General features: G+C 31.2%; 1 protein-coding gene across 4 annotated transcripts; it reads left to right on the top strand.

The window, feature by feature from the left end:
- On the top strand, window positions 1,822-7,048 carry LOC109334469 (proton pump-interactor 1-like). Of its 4 annotated transcripts, none has more exons than XM_019570269.1 (9): window positions 1,822-1,928; window positions 2,523-2,936; window positions 4,002-4,187; window positions 4,307-4,486; window positions 4,597-4,791; window positions 5,402-5,500; window positions 5,694-6,209; window positions 6,400-6,732; window positions 6,763-7,048. In XM_019570269.1, exons 2-8 carry the CDS (start codon window positions 2,562-2,564, stop codon window positions 6,706-6,708), a joined length of 1,860 nt encoding a protein of 619 aa, XP_019425814.1. In that variant the 5' UTR covers window positions 1,822-1,928; window positions 2,523-2,561; the 3' UTR covers window positions 6,709-6,732; window positions 6,763-7,048. The 4 variants fall into 4 exon arrangements, with proteins under 4 accessions (XP_019425814.1, XP_019425817.1, XP_019425816.1 ...); XM_019570272.1 differs by having other exon boundaries at window positions 2,523-2,626; window positions 2,657-2,936; window positions 6,400-7,022; XM_019570271.1 differs by having other exon boundaries at window positions 6,412-7,022.

The following is a 14,680-nucleotide window of genomic DNA, read 5'->3' as shown; positions in this document are numbered from 1 at the left end:
TATATATATATATATGTATATATATATATATGGGGAGAACCTTAAAATTTATATATGTTGAATATGTAATTATATGTATACATTATGGTTTATGAATACAATTGTTTTTCAAAAATACATTGCAGTTTGAATCCTAGCCCCTTTATAAGTTTTGAATAACTAGCTTAAGTATTTAATCATTAAAAAACGGATAAAGGATTTGCAATATGCAATAATATCTTTCTATGCGAAATATTTAAGAAATTAATTACTTCAAATTTGAATTGATTATTTCATTTGCAACAATATTATGCGTCAAAATTTTAGGCATTCTAGAGTTGAAGATTGATATAAACGTAGCATGTCTACTATTGAGAGTAAATAAGAGGTAAGAAGAAGGGGTTGATTGAGTAAAATTATTTTAGAATATAAAGCCTATTGCTTCCTTCATATTTTCTAAGTAATTTTAAAGCTGAGACACATTAGTTAAGAAATATTAATAAAATGTTAGTCGAGTGACATAAGGTTCTACTGAATTCCTAGATAAAAAAATATTAAAGATTCGATTTTTAAAGTGATATTTATTGGAAGGGATAACAATACATTTTCAAATAGATTAATTTGATTATATAAAAACATTGATTAATAAATATAACATTAAATATATTACTTATTTTATTAATTATATAATATTAAATCATTAAAAATAAAAAATTTCCTAATTTACCTTTGACTATCTCTATAAAATAATTATATCCACAACTTTTCATCATCTGTAATCTCTCTATTAATATTATGGGTGATTATAACTAGATTTGGTTGAGTAATACTTTTTCTTACTCCATCCTAATATTGATCGAACTAATATTTGAAGTAATACTTGACCCTAGGTCCGAAGGCCTCTGTAACTCTAAATATGATCAGATTAACTTTTGATCATAAACTCGATTAAAATATTGTATTATCCATTTTTAGATAAAATCTTCTCAACCTCAACCTTATTTAGTATTATGTATACATATTTTGATAAAATGATATATATGTGAATATTTTGTGAATCACTTATACATGAAATGATATAGGAGAATGCCCTAAATTACTAGCAAAAATAATTAAAAAATATGTTTAAAAATCACAATTGAACAAACATGTATAGATAGAAATCACATGCCAACAAAATTAGTTTAATTAGGACGGGTAAGAAGTTACCCTTATGAGATCTAAATATTGACGTGTCTAATTTTAATAATTGACCTAGACAAATGAAAAGTTGTAAAAATTATTATTATGATAGTGTTGATCTTTCAAAATACAGTAAATCAAGAACTCCTTATTTTCTTCTTGTAAGACCCTAAAAAGGAGGGAGTAGATAGTGTATAGTATCATAGTGTAATAAAGAGAACATGATAGATGTTTTAAAAATTCATTATTATTTCCTAGAATTAGGTCAATTGATAAAATTGTAGGAAATAATAATTCAAATCTATAAAAATATCCTTCAAACAACTCCTCTTTTTATATTTATAATAAGATCTATTATAAGCATCTCCATAGGTAAAAAAATCAAATATTTTACTGAAAGAATTTTTTTTCCCACTTTGTCAATTTCATTTTTTTTACAAAAAAACAACAACATGGATTGAACCAAAATTGCAAATCACACAAATTCTACATCTGAATTTGTTTTTTTCCAAAAAAGAGGGAAAAAACAAAAACATAAAAAATAAAAAAAAAGAAGTAAAAAATCCTTAAAATAACAGTGACAAGAAAAACGGTAGTCCAACGTTTTTACTGTTTGGAGAAATGAAGATAGCGAAATCCAATGCTGAACCTGAATTAATCTTCACATTCATTTATATAAATACTGCCACTGTTACATAATTTTCTCTCTCTCTCTGCAACTTGTTTTGGAGAGACTTTTTTCAAAGGGGTCTTTTCTATTCACACCGGTATTCTCTCTTTTATTTCTTTATTCATTCTCTTTTTATCCAATCATAAGTTTCTTCATGGATTTACTACTTTTTTTTATGTTTCATCAATGATTTTTTGTATATTCAGATCATGCCCTTTTGGAATTATGTTTTTTGACATTCATGTTTTCGTTTTCTAGGAATTGAATTTGCATGATCATAGAAAAAGTTGGGATTTTTACCCGAAAAATCAGATTTTTATCAGTTTATTCAAGTTGGGGTATTTGTGGTTTGTTTCTTTTGCATGTTTGAGATGTAGATTGTATTATTTAGATCCCTTTGTTTATTTCACTTGTTCTTCTGAATTTAGTTGTTTGTGATCAAATTGATGAAATTGATGTGTTATCATTCTTATAGATTTGCCATTCATATGTTCTGTGGCTTTTTGAATTCATGAATTCAGCATTTGTGTTTTTTTTTTGTTCCTGATTTTTTTTCGTTGTGATTCATTCTTTAGCATTTGTTTGCTTGCTTATTGAGCATGTGGATCAAACTATTGAATTGTGCATGCTACTGAATCTCCTATTTATTGATATTAAGATTTTCCTCCCTTTTTGTTTGCTATGAAATTAGGTTTCTTTGGTTGTGTGAGGGTGTCTTGTAGTTGGAGCTATGGCGCTTGAGGTTGCTGGATTTGAGGCGGTTCAAGGACCAGTGGAGAACGATGCGGAAATAGGCCAATCTGTTTTACATGAAAAGGATAATTCCAAACTGGAACAAGCTCTGGGAGCTGGTGAACCCATAAAATTTGGGTCACATGGAGATGAATCTGCGAAAGGGGATGTGAAAGATGTTTTAGAAGCCACTGTTCCGAAAGATGCAGTTGAAGAGTGGCCTGCACCTAAGCAGATTCATTCCTTTTATTTTGTCAGGTGCCGGCCTTATGATGATCCAAACATCAAATCTAAAATTGATCAGATTGATAAAGAGATGAACAAGAAAAGTCAAGCCCGGTTTCGGGTCACTGAAGCACTGAAGGCAAAGCGGGTGAGTTGAGAATTGTTCGTTATGGTTGCTTGTTTAAAATTGAACTGTTTTTAGTGGTGTTCAAAATGGGTAGAGAATCCAAGGAGCTAAATAGGATGTCTCATTGTAGAATTATAGGGTCTGCACGAAATCCAGAAGGTGCAAAGGCGAGGCCTCAGGAGATGTCAGTGCCATATGTGCGTCTTATCTGTAACTACCAACTGTTTGTCAGTATTTGGGACTCTAATCAGCAAGCAGCTTGAGTTTTTTAATTTGAACATTTATTCGTTTATTCTTACTACAATTGTTATGCTTGAGTAGTTAATGTATATGAAAATTAATGCAAAAGAGTCAAATATTTTATTTTCTAATGTCAACAGTAACACTTCTTGTACAAGAGGCGTACACATTTTTGTGCCTCCCGACCAAGGCATGTAAACTCTCCTGCTCCCTTTACTGTTTATTTTCCCTTTGACAACGTTGGTCTGTGTATTAATGGTACTCCTTCAGTCCTCTTCATTGTCATATTTCCCTCTCTGACAGTCAAGTGATGACTGTCAAGTGTCAAGCTGTGTTGGACAGTCACGACCCCTTATGCTGTCTTCTTATGCAAAGTCATTTAATTTTTATATCTGTTCTTGCAGCACTTTTCCACATGTGCATTTTCGGTTAAAAAAGTAACTCTTCGTCATTTCCTCTTCTTGCCACCATTAGGTTAGTTTGAGCATAAACCCAGTTTAAATACATATTTCTCCTATTGATATGAGTCCATTTTGTGCTAGGAAGCTGCATTTGGATAACGGGAAATATGTTTTTCGGACAAAAACTTACTGTTGTCACTTGTCTGATGTTGTGGGATCAATTGAAGTACTTATGTTTAAGAAATATGTTTTTTTTTATGTATTAGCTTTACATCTCTTCGATTGGAAATATGTAACAAAAATTTAATGGGGCTTGAATAACACTTAACAAGGGGCTGTCGATTCCTTGAAACTTATATACTCATGGAGTGACATGACATGCCAACTCCATTTCAACAGACATCTAATGCAATTGTATATTTGGTCTTTAAACTCTTAATTGCAGTCAGAGCGAGCCGAGTTGATTTCTCAGATTAAGTCTCTAAATGGTGACCGCAGGCAATACCAGAGTACAGTGGATGAGAAATTGAGAGAGATTGGACCTCTGCAGCAGGCACTGGGCAAGCTGCGTACTGCTAACAATGCGGGTCGGGGTGGTTTATGCTCATCTGAGGAGGAACTTAATGATGTTGTATGTAATGAGCCCCGAGTTCTTTTTATTACAGAATTCATTGCTTTGTATGCATTGTAGTTAATCTCAACATCTATTCTCCATTCACCAACTACTCCCATATGCTTTGATGGATGTAGATATATAGCTTACAATACCGCATTCAGCATGAAAGCATTCCATTGTCCGAGGAGAAGCAGATCATTCGAGAAATCAAACAGCTTGAGGGGACAAGGGAGAAAGTTATAGCTAATGCTGCCGTGAGGGCCAAGTTACAGGAGTCTATCGGGCAGAAAGATGCCATTAAAGATCAGGTTAAGGTAAGACACTTTTGTTTTTATTTGTTCTCTTGAGCTTCTTTTTTCTCAAGTGTTCCGAGTTTTTAAAATGTGTATTATTCAAAAAGTTATTCCGAGTTCTGTCATTGCAGCAAATGGGTGGAGATTTGTCTGGAGTGATTAAGGAGAGACAAGCCATTAGTGCCAAGATCAAGAAAATTGATGAGGAACTGAAAACCATAGACAAAGAGATCCAATCTCTACAGGATGAACTGGAAGCTATTACCAAGAAGAAGGACAAGGATTTTGAGGGCATTCAGCAGTTGAGAAAGCAGCGCGGTGATGCGGTATGTCTCGCTTTAAATATGAGCACCATCTAGTGTCCAATATTGTTTTAGGGTGTGCTTGGTAGTATAAGTAGAAAATGAGGATGTGGAATATAAGGAATGCACAACGCAGTGGGGAAAAATGGCTATGATTTTCACTTGGTGCATGGTAGAGAAGGTGGAGAATATGGAAGTTGGAAATTGTTTTCGTTGAACCTTATTTTCTCTCTATCATATGATTTTTTTTTCAAAGACGGAATTGAAATTGAGGTGTTTTGATCATTTTCATCATTGAATGACTTCCATTTATGTTTTTTAATAGTCCTACTTCATCCATACCAGGTACCCCAGTTAGTCATACTATTTCGGAAATCTGTACCGACAATTTTCTGATTTAGAAATCTATTTATCACAGTTACAAACTAGTAACAATACAGACAGCCAACCTAAGAAAGTAGAATTTTTGTCTTGCATTTGTTTTCATGGTAAATATACTTCATCTACTGTTTAGTGTTTTTTCCTTGATGTAAATTTCTAACAATTTATTGTCATTATTCTTAAAGATGCTTGCTTTTTCAGTCATGTGATGTTACACTACAGAATTAATTTTAACTGGTATTATCTTATTCAGAATGCCTATTTCTACCAAAGTCGTCAACTTTTGAACAAAGCTAAGGAGCTTGCTGCAAAGAAAGATATTAATGCTCTCGAGGAATTTGCACAGACAGAGGTTTTATCTACATAATATTCATTCTTCAGATCAGAAACCATCATCTACTAATATTCATTCTTTTGGAGCTGTTGGATATTTAATAATGGCATCGAACTTTAACCATCTGATCGCTTTCTCTCGCTTTTCTTGGCTGGTGATGGCTTCTGCTTGCAATTTTATTTAATGTTTTTATTTTATTTTCTGATTCCAGGTTGAGAACTTTATGTCACTCTGGAACAGTGACAAAACTTTTCGGAATGACTATGAGAAAAGAATTTTGACATCATTGGACGTGCGGCAGTTGAGTAGGGATGGGCGTATTAGGAACCCAAATGAAAAGCCACTGGTGGAAGTGCCAAAACCTGCTGAGGCTGATGCATTATCAAAAACCATCCCGAAACATCCGAAGGAGGAGCCTAAGCCTTCTCCACAAGAAACTTTGCCTACTCAGGTGGCTGAGAAAGAAACCAAAAACAAAAATAAAGATTCGAAGTCCAAACCGGATAATAAGGATTTAGCAGAAGCTGGCGAATTTGAATATGAAAATCCTCACAAGGAGACTCCTATCAAAAAGCCTGAAATTGATGCTAAAAAGCTGAAAGAGATAAAAAGAGAAGAGGAAATTGCGAAGCAAAAGCTGGCCTTGGAAAGGAAGAAGAAGTTAGCAGAGAAAGCTGCAATTAAAGCAGCTCAAAGAGCACAAAAAGAAGCTGAGAAGAAGCTTAAGGTGATTGTTGACACAATTCTTTTTTTCTTCCATTGATATATTTTTCCATATATGAAATTTAGTTAATACATAAGGTGATTGTTGATACAATACTTTTTATTCGTCCACTGATATACGCACATATATATTTCCATAAGTAAAATCTAGTTATATATATACACATTAATTTTAGTTCTGAAATTTGTTTTAGGACCGTGAGAAGAAAGCAAAGAAGAAAACGTCTGGCACTACAGCTGAGGAACCAGAAGATGCAGGAGTGGAGGCTACAGAACCAGAAAAGGTTGATGATAACGTTGAGACTGAGGTTGAGGTTGCGGCTCCAGTGAAGGAAAAGGTCCCAAAGGCTGGTATCAGGTCCAGGAGCCGAGCCGTTGGCCCTGATCCGATTAAAAAAGCTATTGTCAAGCGGAAAAAGTCCAACAATTACTTGGTTTGGGCTGCAGCTGCTGCTCTGTTGGTACTGGTTTTGTTGGTGCTTGGTTACACCTATCTTTTCTAAGAAAGTTTAGATATAAAAGGTGCTGTAAACCAATTTTCCTAGTGAGGTGTTCAGAGGTTTTTCAAGGTAGCCTTAAGTTACTTCTGCTATAAATCCTCTTAGGGGAATGGATTAAAATTTACTGTTGTTATTTTAGCTCCTGTTTTGAGGAGAAGTTGCATACATTACATTTTAGTTTGACTTTGGATTTTCAAATTTTGTGGTGAATGTTTACCTGAAACTTTAGTTTGTTTTGTTAGTTATTTATTTAGAGGATGGTAATATACTAATATGACATACTAAACTTTGTATTGATAAATCTTACATGTTGGTTATGTAGTCTTATATAATATAATTTTGAGCATAGTTTGTGACAGGATATACAAGGCTTCAAAATTAAACTAAGCTAGGTGGGATACTCACAATTAATTTCATCTTGTATGTTTTGTATGAGTTTACTTTTGAGTTCATTGGTGCAAGACTTAAGTTACCATTTGGATTATAAGTGATTTGTGGTAAATTTGTTTGAATAAGTTTTTATTGTAAATTATGTTGACTTTTTAAACTGAAAATTTTAATTGGAGTTTTTTTTAATTTTGTTGACATTTCGATTTTTATGCCACTTTCAACAAATGTTATTTCTAAGAATCGAACATTTGATATTTTGGTCATTCTATGATCCAATAGGATATTATACTACTAGACCAATATCTTGTTGATTGTTGGCATTCTGATTTCAAATTATTTTGACATTTTAGGATTGTCATGATTTTTGGTGAATGATTTTTTGATTGAACATATTTGTTAAAATAAGTTCTTAAGGCAAATTATGTTGACATGTGCTCTTGAACATGCCTAAAGTATTTTTTTAGACACTAAAAGATCTTATAAACATGTACTCTTGAATTTGATATCATCATTTTTTATATGAAAAAATTCATTTGAAAAGGTTTTTTCATTGGCACATGAACTTGATCGTCCCTAGGTAGATTATTTTGGATGTAGAATTTTTTTTTTGGTTCCCCACATGTATCCTCACACTAGAGGCAATCATATCTGAGTCAAGAAATCCACAAGTATGTGGGGCTAACTCTCCCAATGAACATTTAATCAAGCATGCACCACTTGAACTAACGCCCATTGGTGGTTGTAGAATGAATAAGAATCTTAAAATTTGACACCTTAACTCATTTCAAGATGCATGTATAACATGGTAACTAAGACTCTAGAGTAGTAGTTTACATTTTATTTGAAATGCCAAATATTTATCCAATAAAATGATTTTCTATAATTCTTGGCTGAAAAATTGATCCTTCAAATTCAACCTATTTGCAATGGGATATAAAACTATTAAACTAAGAGGATAGAATGTGATAGTTCAATTCTAAAGAGTTTGGAGATTGTGGTGTTATAAAATCTAAAGAGTCTGTGATTAGGGCATGGATAAGGACAAATGTTAATATTACCTCATTTTTCTATTTAGAAAATCCATTTTGAAGAATTTCTTTATGTGTTAGTTTAGAAGTTCATGAATATATTGATTTTTATTTTTTACATTGACCCTCATTTAATATGTTGAATTCACAAGAGTAATAGAAAAAATATTAATGACAAGGTAGAGAGAAATGATATAAAGTCAATTGGTATTGAGACAGATATTTATGGAAGAATTTATTATATGGTGATTGAGAAAATAATAAATGTACCAACGATACATTAGTTTTATATATTATTATTCATCATCTATTATTCATATTTAACTATCATTGATAAATAGTAAAAGATATATTAATTATGTATAATCTTTATAATGATATTATATAACTAACATTTACACTGTTAATATATTATGTATACATATTAAATCCATTAATTATCTCATTAGAAAACCAAAAGGCCTAGAAAACTCTATTATACATATATGTCATGATTCATAAGGCTCCTTCTTTTTCCCATATTCAAAAACTTACTAACTAGCAAACTTTTATATAAATTTTAAATGATGAATTGATGAATAAGTAGTAATTGTAATTAATGTTTTTGAAACTTGAATGAAATTTGTTAGTCAACACTGTTGAAATAATGACACATTTATTGCTAACCATATGGATAATTACATGATACCAATGCATTTAGAGAAAGCCACTCATTACCTACATTTTGTGGTACCCCAAATCTAAAGAACTTTCTTCATTCGGTGTTACCCCATGTAACAAATGCAATTTAGATAAAACCACTCTCAACCTGGTACCTTCAATTTCTCAGAAAATAAACCTTAAGGGGTGTTTGGAAAAAGACTTGTTAACATGCATATAATGATTGACTTGTAGATTTGTGAAAAATATTTATTAAATTAAAAAAAAATAATAACCGTAAGAAACTAATCTCTTTTAGGACATATGATTGTAAGATAAAATGAGTGTTTGATTATTTTGTTAGACGTTATTTATGTGATGATGATAAGATAAGTAACATAAATTTATTACTAGTATGACTTAAAACAAAAGACAAGTTACAAAAGACAAGGAAGGTCTCTTAAATAGAAGGGAAAGACAGCTATTATGTAACCAATACCAACGTCACTTCAAAGATGTCTCCTACTCATTCTTCCTCCTTGACCCTTATTCCTATTGACCTACCCCAACAATATATTATTATTACAATCCAATCATATGTCTTCTTAATCATCATTGTTCCTCTCAATAAATGTTGTTTCCAAAAATTGAATCGTTGACATTTTGATCATCCTAAGAATTTAATAAAATATTATATTATTAGACCATGTTGTTAATTTTGGATCACTATTTAGATATGCAAGAAAATTTTAGTAAATTATATAATTTTGGGTACTCATTTATGAGTCCATTGACATGAGGGCAGGGCTTTATATTAATGGTACCTCACAATCACAAAGAAGCATAGCTAGTGGAAGCCAAGTTGAAAATAACTAGAAAGAAATTAAATGTGGCCAAAGCATTTATAAGGCTCCTAAAAATTCATGTGAAACAACACTACCTATATATAGAAATGAGGAATTTTTCACTGTTCTCTTATCATAGACCAATTCAAGGATTGATTAGTTACGTAAAATACAATGCTTCCATTTGTAATTTCAATATTGCAAGTCATTGACCGGTTTAGTCAAACATTTTTTTTGAATATAGAATAAAAATTGTAAGCAAATAAAGTAAATTTTTTTGGATGTCACTATGATTGGGGAGCCTCTAACCATTGAGAAGTTCCATTGTTATTGGGGTATGGGAAGAGTGAAGAGTCACAAGTGAGAAACCACGTCTTAAACCAAAACTCTAAGACATTAGTTCTATCGGTCTTTCCTACTTATAAACTATGTCACTCCTTCATGCATATCCAATATGAGACTTCACACTTGAATGAATCCAACAATTTTTTTAACTTCACTAAATAAATGAGAAAAATATTATAAGCATGTGGAATTTGGGAAACAATTTGTCAAATAATTAATTTTATGGCACCAACATGTTGTTGGTCTAATATCAACGAGACATTGATTTAGTGGTGTAAGGCTCTACTGAATTGCCAAGGTCGAATATTCGATTCTTGTGAGTGACACTTGTTAAAAAGGATAACCACAAATTTTGAAAGAGATTAGTTATTTTCAAAAAAAAAAAAAATAGTAACAAAAAAAATTAACTTTACCGCATAACCTTGTTCAGATTAGAAAAATAACCCCCTTTGTTTCTTTTTGTGAATTTTAAATTGTTTTATTTTATGTATGCCGATGAAAAATGATACTCATATAAACATGTGCCTAATAGTAGCTAAGAAACTTAGACCGGCCGTGACGGTGTGATAATTAAATCATAAGGTTGGCAGATTATACAAAGTCAGCATTATCTTCAAAACATAGTATTCGAATATTTTGAAATATGGTTTTTGCATCCCACTTCCCTCATCAAATCATTGATTCAACTAATATATTTTTCTCTAGGTTTTGTTTATAAAATAAATCTGCTAAAAGAGTTAGCTTCATCATAAATATGAATTTTTTTAGCTCAAATGAGTTTGTCTTTCATAAAGAATACATATTATCTTAAAATTGACACTTCAATTATCTTGAGAAATATATATGTATGTTTAGGGCTGAAAATAAACCACTAACTCAATTTATGAACTAAATAAGTTGAACTTAAATTAGGAATTGAGCTCATTAAATAAATGAGTCGAATTTGAGCTAGATACTATTTGTCTCGTTAGTCTGGTGAATTGGCTCGATATTATGTATATAACCTCATGCAGTGTTTTTAGAAATTAATTAATTATTTGAGTTGTTCAAATAAATCAATTTGAGTTGATTTAAACAGTTCATGAAATTTATCAAAGCCGGACTCGAACTAAAAAATAACTTCTATTGAAATTGAATCGAGTTTTGAGCTGAACAAATCCTTATTGAGTTGAGCTCTGATTTTACTCAATTCCCAACGATATTATATATTTTTATTCATTTTGAGTTTTACATATGATTTTAGTTATAAAAAATATAATATAATATAATTAAATAGATGGATCTATTAGATTTAACCTATAGTTTAAAATTTAAAGTAAAATAGTTTTTTGAAGAAGTTTTTTTTTGCCTAATATATTTATTAATTATTAAAAGGATGTAGCTTAAAATGTCCTATTATAAAAACAAATACCCTAACATGTTTTCACCCAACCCCACGATATTGGTCCTCTAAGCACAAGAACCACCAATATGATACTTTACATTGTTTATGGCAATAGCCCCTCTTTTGCCTTTAATTTCCTTAACTTTAGGTCAATCCATCTTTTTTTATTGTATTTGCAAATGATAAAATAGTGTCTATGTGTGCTTAGTGAACATATTTGTCCTCACCAGCTGGCATTTCACACATATAATAATGTACAAAGTTGAAAATTGTGAAAGTATATATGCACATGGCAGTATATATATCATGATAAAAAAATGGGTGGATATTTTCTATCCCACAAAAATGTATAACTTCATTTATCACTGCTTATGATTGGTAAAAAAAAATACTTAATTATTAAATTTTTAACTTAAATATATTTTTTCAACTAGACAGTAACATATAGAGTGACATACTTTATAGACAATAAATGTGGTCCCTAAAAAATAAGTGAAGGTTTCATAAAGCTATGACATCATGAAATATTTTATTTTGTTCTTTCAAGGTTATTACTATGTGTTGGGACATATAGATTTAGGAAAATGATCGGCAAATAACATTCCCCTCACTAATTTTATGTTTGTAAATGATGTTACAATTGGCTAATAATTATTTAAATGTTATTTGCCGATATAAAAATGGTATAATAAATTTTTTGGTCTAAAATATACATCCTTTATAAATTATCACCTGCACACTTCATGATAGAGAAATTATTTTGATTTTTATGGTTTATTTTTATTATATTTATTAACTTTTTTTAGAAATTATACTCATCAATATATTTTTAGGTCTAAGCTCTAGTTAAGAAGTTTAAAAAGTGTAGTGAAACACAAATTTTAAGGATATATAAGTGTAATATAAACAACATAAACTTTAAGGGTAATTGTAACAACAATCTAATAAGCATTAAGGAAAGTTAATAAAATATGTGAAAAATTAAAGGAGGGGTGACAATAAAAATTAACTGAAATGTTAATTAATAGATGTTAACATAATTTTCTCAATATTATTACTTCTGGTTCCCTTTATAAAATTATTTGCGTAGTATCATGCATATTAAAGAATATGGAACCAATATTAAAATTTTGAATTAATTATATGTAGCTTACGAAAATTGTCATTCATTAGTAGAACTAAATTAATTTCTCTTTTCATACTAGCTTTTTTATTTTATTTCTTCTCAAAAAATGTAAGATGATATTTTTGTTCTCCATCTAAGTATGCTTTTTTGCTTGAAGAAACTTAAAATTAATTCATGCATGTATAGAGTATAATGGGGTACTTTTTTTCTTTATCGAACACAAGACAATTCTTCTTTCTTACTGTAAACAAAAGGTGACATAATTGATTATATTACTAATATCACTGAATGATGTCCATTTTGAAATTAGCATGTTTGATTTCTCCAATAATCTGTCTCCAACACTAGAGTTGAAAAGCCAAATAAAGTAAAAGCCATTTTGAGAAAAATAGATTATGAATTGACTTAACTTTAGAATGCTTAAGATATGAAATATAAGTTGGTATATTGCACGCTTTTGTATGCTCATTGATAGTATTTGTTCAATGCTTAGTCACTCTCCACTTGAAGGTGGACATGGCATCTTCTCTTACTTTCACTCATTACAATTCCATCACCAATTTAAACTACTCCTTTTGTGGGAGTCATAAGGTGGTCTGATGGTGAAGAGGGCGGTCGTAAGGAATGGAGTGCAGGAGGTTGTGGGTTTGAGTCCCACCATAACAAAAATGGGAGTTATAGGGTGGTTTGGTTTGATGGTAGGGTGTATTACATGAGATTATTTTTGTCAAAATATATTCAACTTTTACCTCATTTATATATCGACTTCTTAAACTATATACCTAATTTAAACCTCAAAAGTTTTGCAAAAAGAGTAGTTTTTTTTATCGACAATTGTTAGTATGTAAGTTGTTAATATGTTAGTATTTTGTTGTGGTGAGACTCCACTACTAACCTCCTACACCCTACCATCAAAAATAATCTCATGTAATACACATTTGAAACTGAATAATAAGAAATGTAAAAATATAAGTGAAAATGAGGAGTAATAAATAAGATCGTGTAATTGGAATTTAAAATATAAATGTACGATGAGTTTTTAGAACATCAAAAATTTTGAAAAAGTTAAAATATCAAAAAATATTGAACAGGTGAAGTACTTTATTCATTTTAAGAATCCTATTAAACTTTTCATGGAGTTCTTTTCCAACCCAATTAAAAAATTCCATAATTTATAAACTTTCGTTTTATAAAGCAATTAAAATAATTTTAACTTGTATACAATTATCCACCCGTAAGTAACAAATTTTATCACACTCATCATTTAATTAAATAGTTTATTAGTCATAAGCTTCTAGGTCTTAGCTTTTCATCTTTCATTTAGCTTTCCAATTAGTCGTGTGAAATGCATCTTATTATTAAAAAAAAAACTTAACAAATACTAATTTTTAATACGTGCTTTTTATGTGGTATACACTTTATCACTTTGATTAACAATCTATTTCAGGATTCTCACGTGAGATTTACCTAATAATCACTCAATAAAAAATATGTTTACAAGTGTTAAAAAAGTGTTATCATTTCCTATAGCTTTTTTGAATGGAATACCTCATAATTCTTCTTTTTATTTCCTTGATTATAGAAGTGAATGAGCACTTCTATATATAACAAGTTTGTTGCTTCAAGAGCAAGCAACTAACTATTAACAACTTTTGGAGCCAAATTAACTCATAACAACCTATAGCAAAAAGCTTCTAAGAAGCATCTAGAAACCAAAGGAACAATAAAAGCCTGTGAGAAACGCTCAATGAGAAAAAGGGCTCAGCCCAAAAGAAATGTGTGCGCCATGGCTCGGTCAGAGCTAATGCGCCATGGCCAACCAGAATTGGTGCGCCCATGATGCACTTAGGCTAGCAGACACGGTCAGTGCGCCTGAGGCATACATGATGCGCCTGAGGCATGGCGCCTGGGCATTCATGCGCCTCGGTCATGATGCGCCTAGATTCAGAAGACACGGTCAGGGCGCCTCGGTCAGAAAGCTGGTTGTGCGCCTCAGGCTGATGCACATTGGGCGATGCACTGTGTTGGTTGAGCTTCTCATTTCTTCGGTCATGGATCATAATTCCTCGGTCAACCTTGGTTTTTCCTCGGTCATGTGGTGCTATTGGTCGGTGGATTTTGAGTTTGGCTCTATGAATTTTGACTTTGGCTTGGTTAAGTTGCGTGGGAGTTTCATCTTGGTGAGGTGCACTTGTTGGTGACTTTAATACCCCCCCCG

The sequence above is a fragment of the Lupinus angustifolius genome, chromosome LG19 (genome assembly GCF_001865875.1).
Source record: "Lupinus angustifolius cultivar Tanjil chromosome LG19, LupAngTanjil_v1.0, whole genome shotgun sequence".
NCBI lineage: Eukaryota > Viridiplantae > Streptophyta > Magnoliopsida > Fabales > Fabaceae > Lupinus > Lupinus angustifolius.
This window is presented reverse-complemented; position numbering and strand designations above follow the sequence as displayed.

What these genes read in the sequence shown, in the direction of transcription:
- LOC109334469 (XM_019570269.1), top strand. Translation starts at nt 2,562, where the DNA reads ATGGCGCTTGAGGTTGCTGGATTTGAGGCGGTTCAAGGACCAGTGGAG. An exon ending in AGGAGGAACTTAATGATGTT is followed by an intron (nt 4,188 to 4,306) that starts GTATGTAATGAG and finishes TGATGGATGTAG; the next exon opens with ATATATAGCTTACAATACCG. An exon ending in AAGCTGAGAAGAAGCTTAAG is followed by an intron (nt 6,210 to 6,399) that starts GTGATTGTTGAC and finishes AATTTGTTTTAG; the next exon opens with GACCGTGAGAAGAAAGCAAA.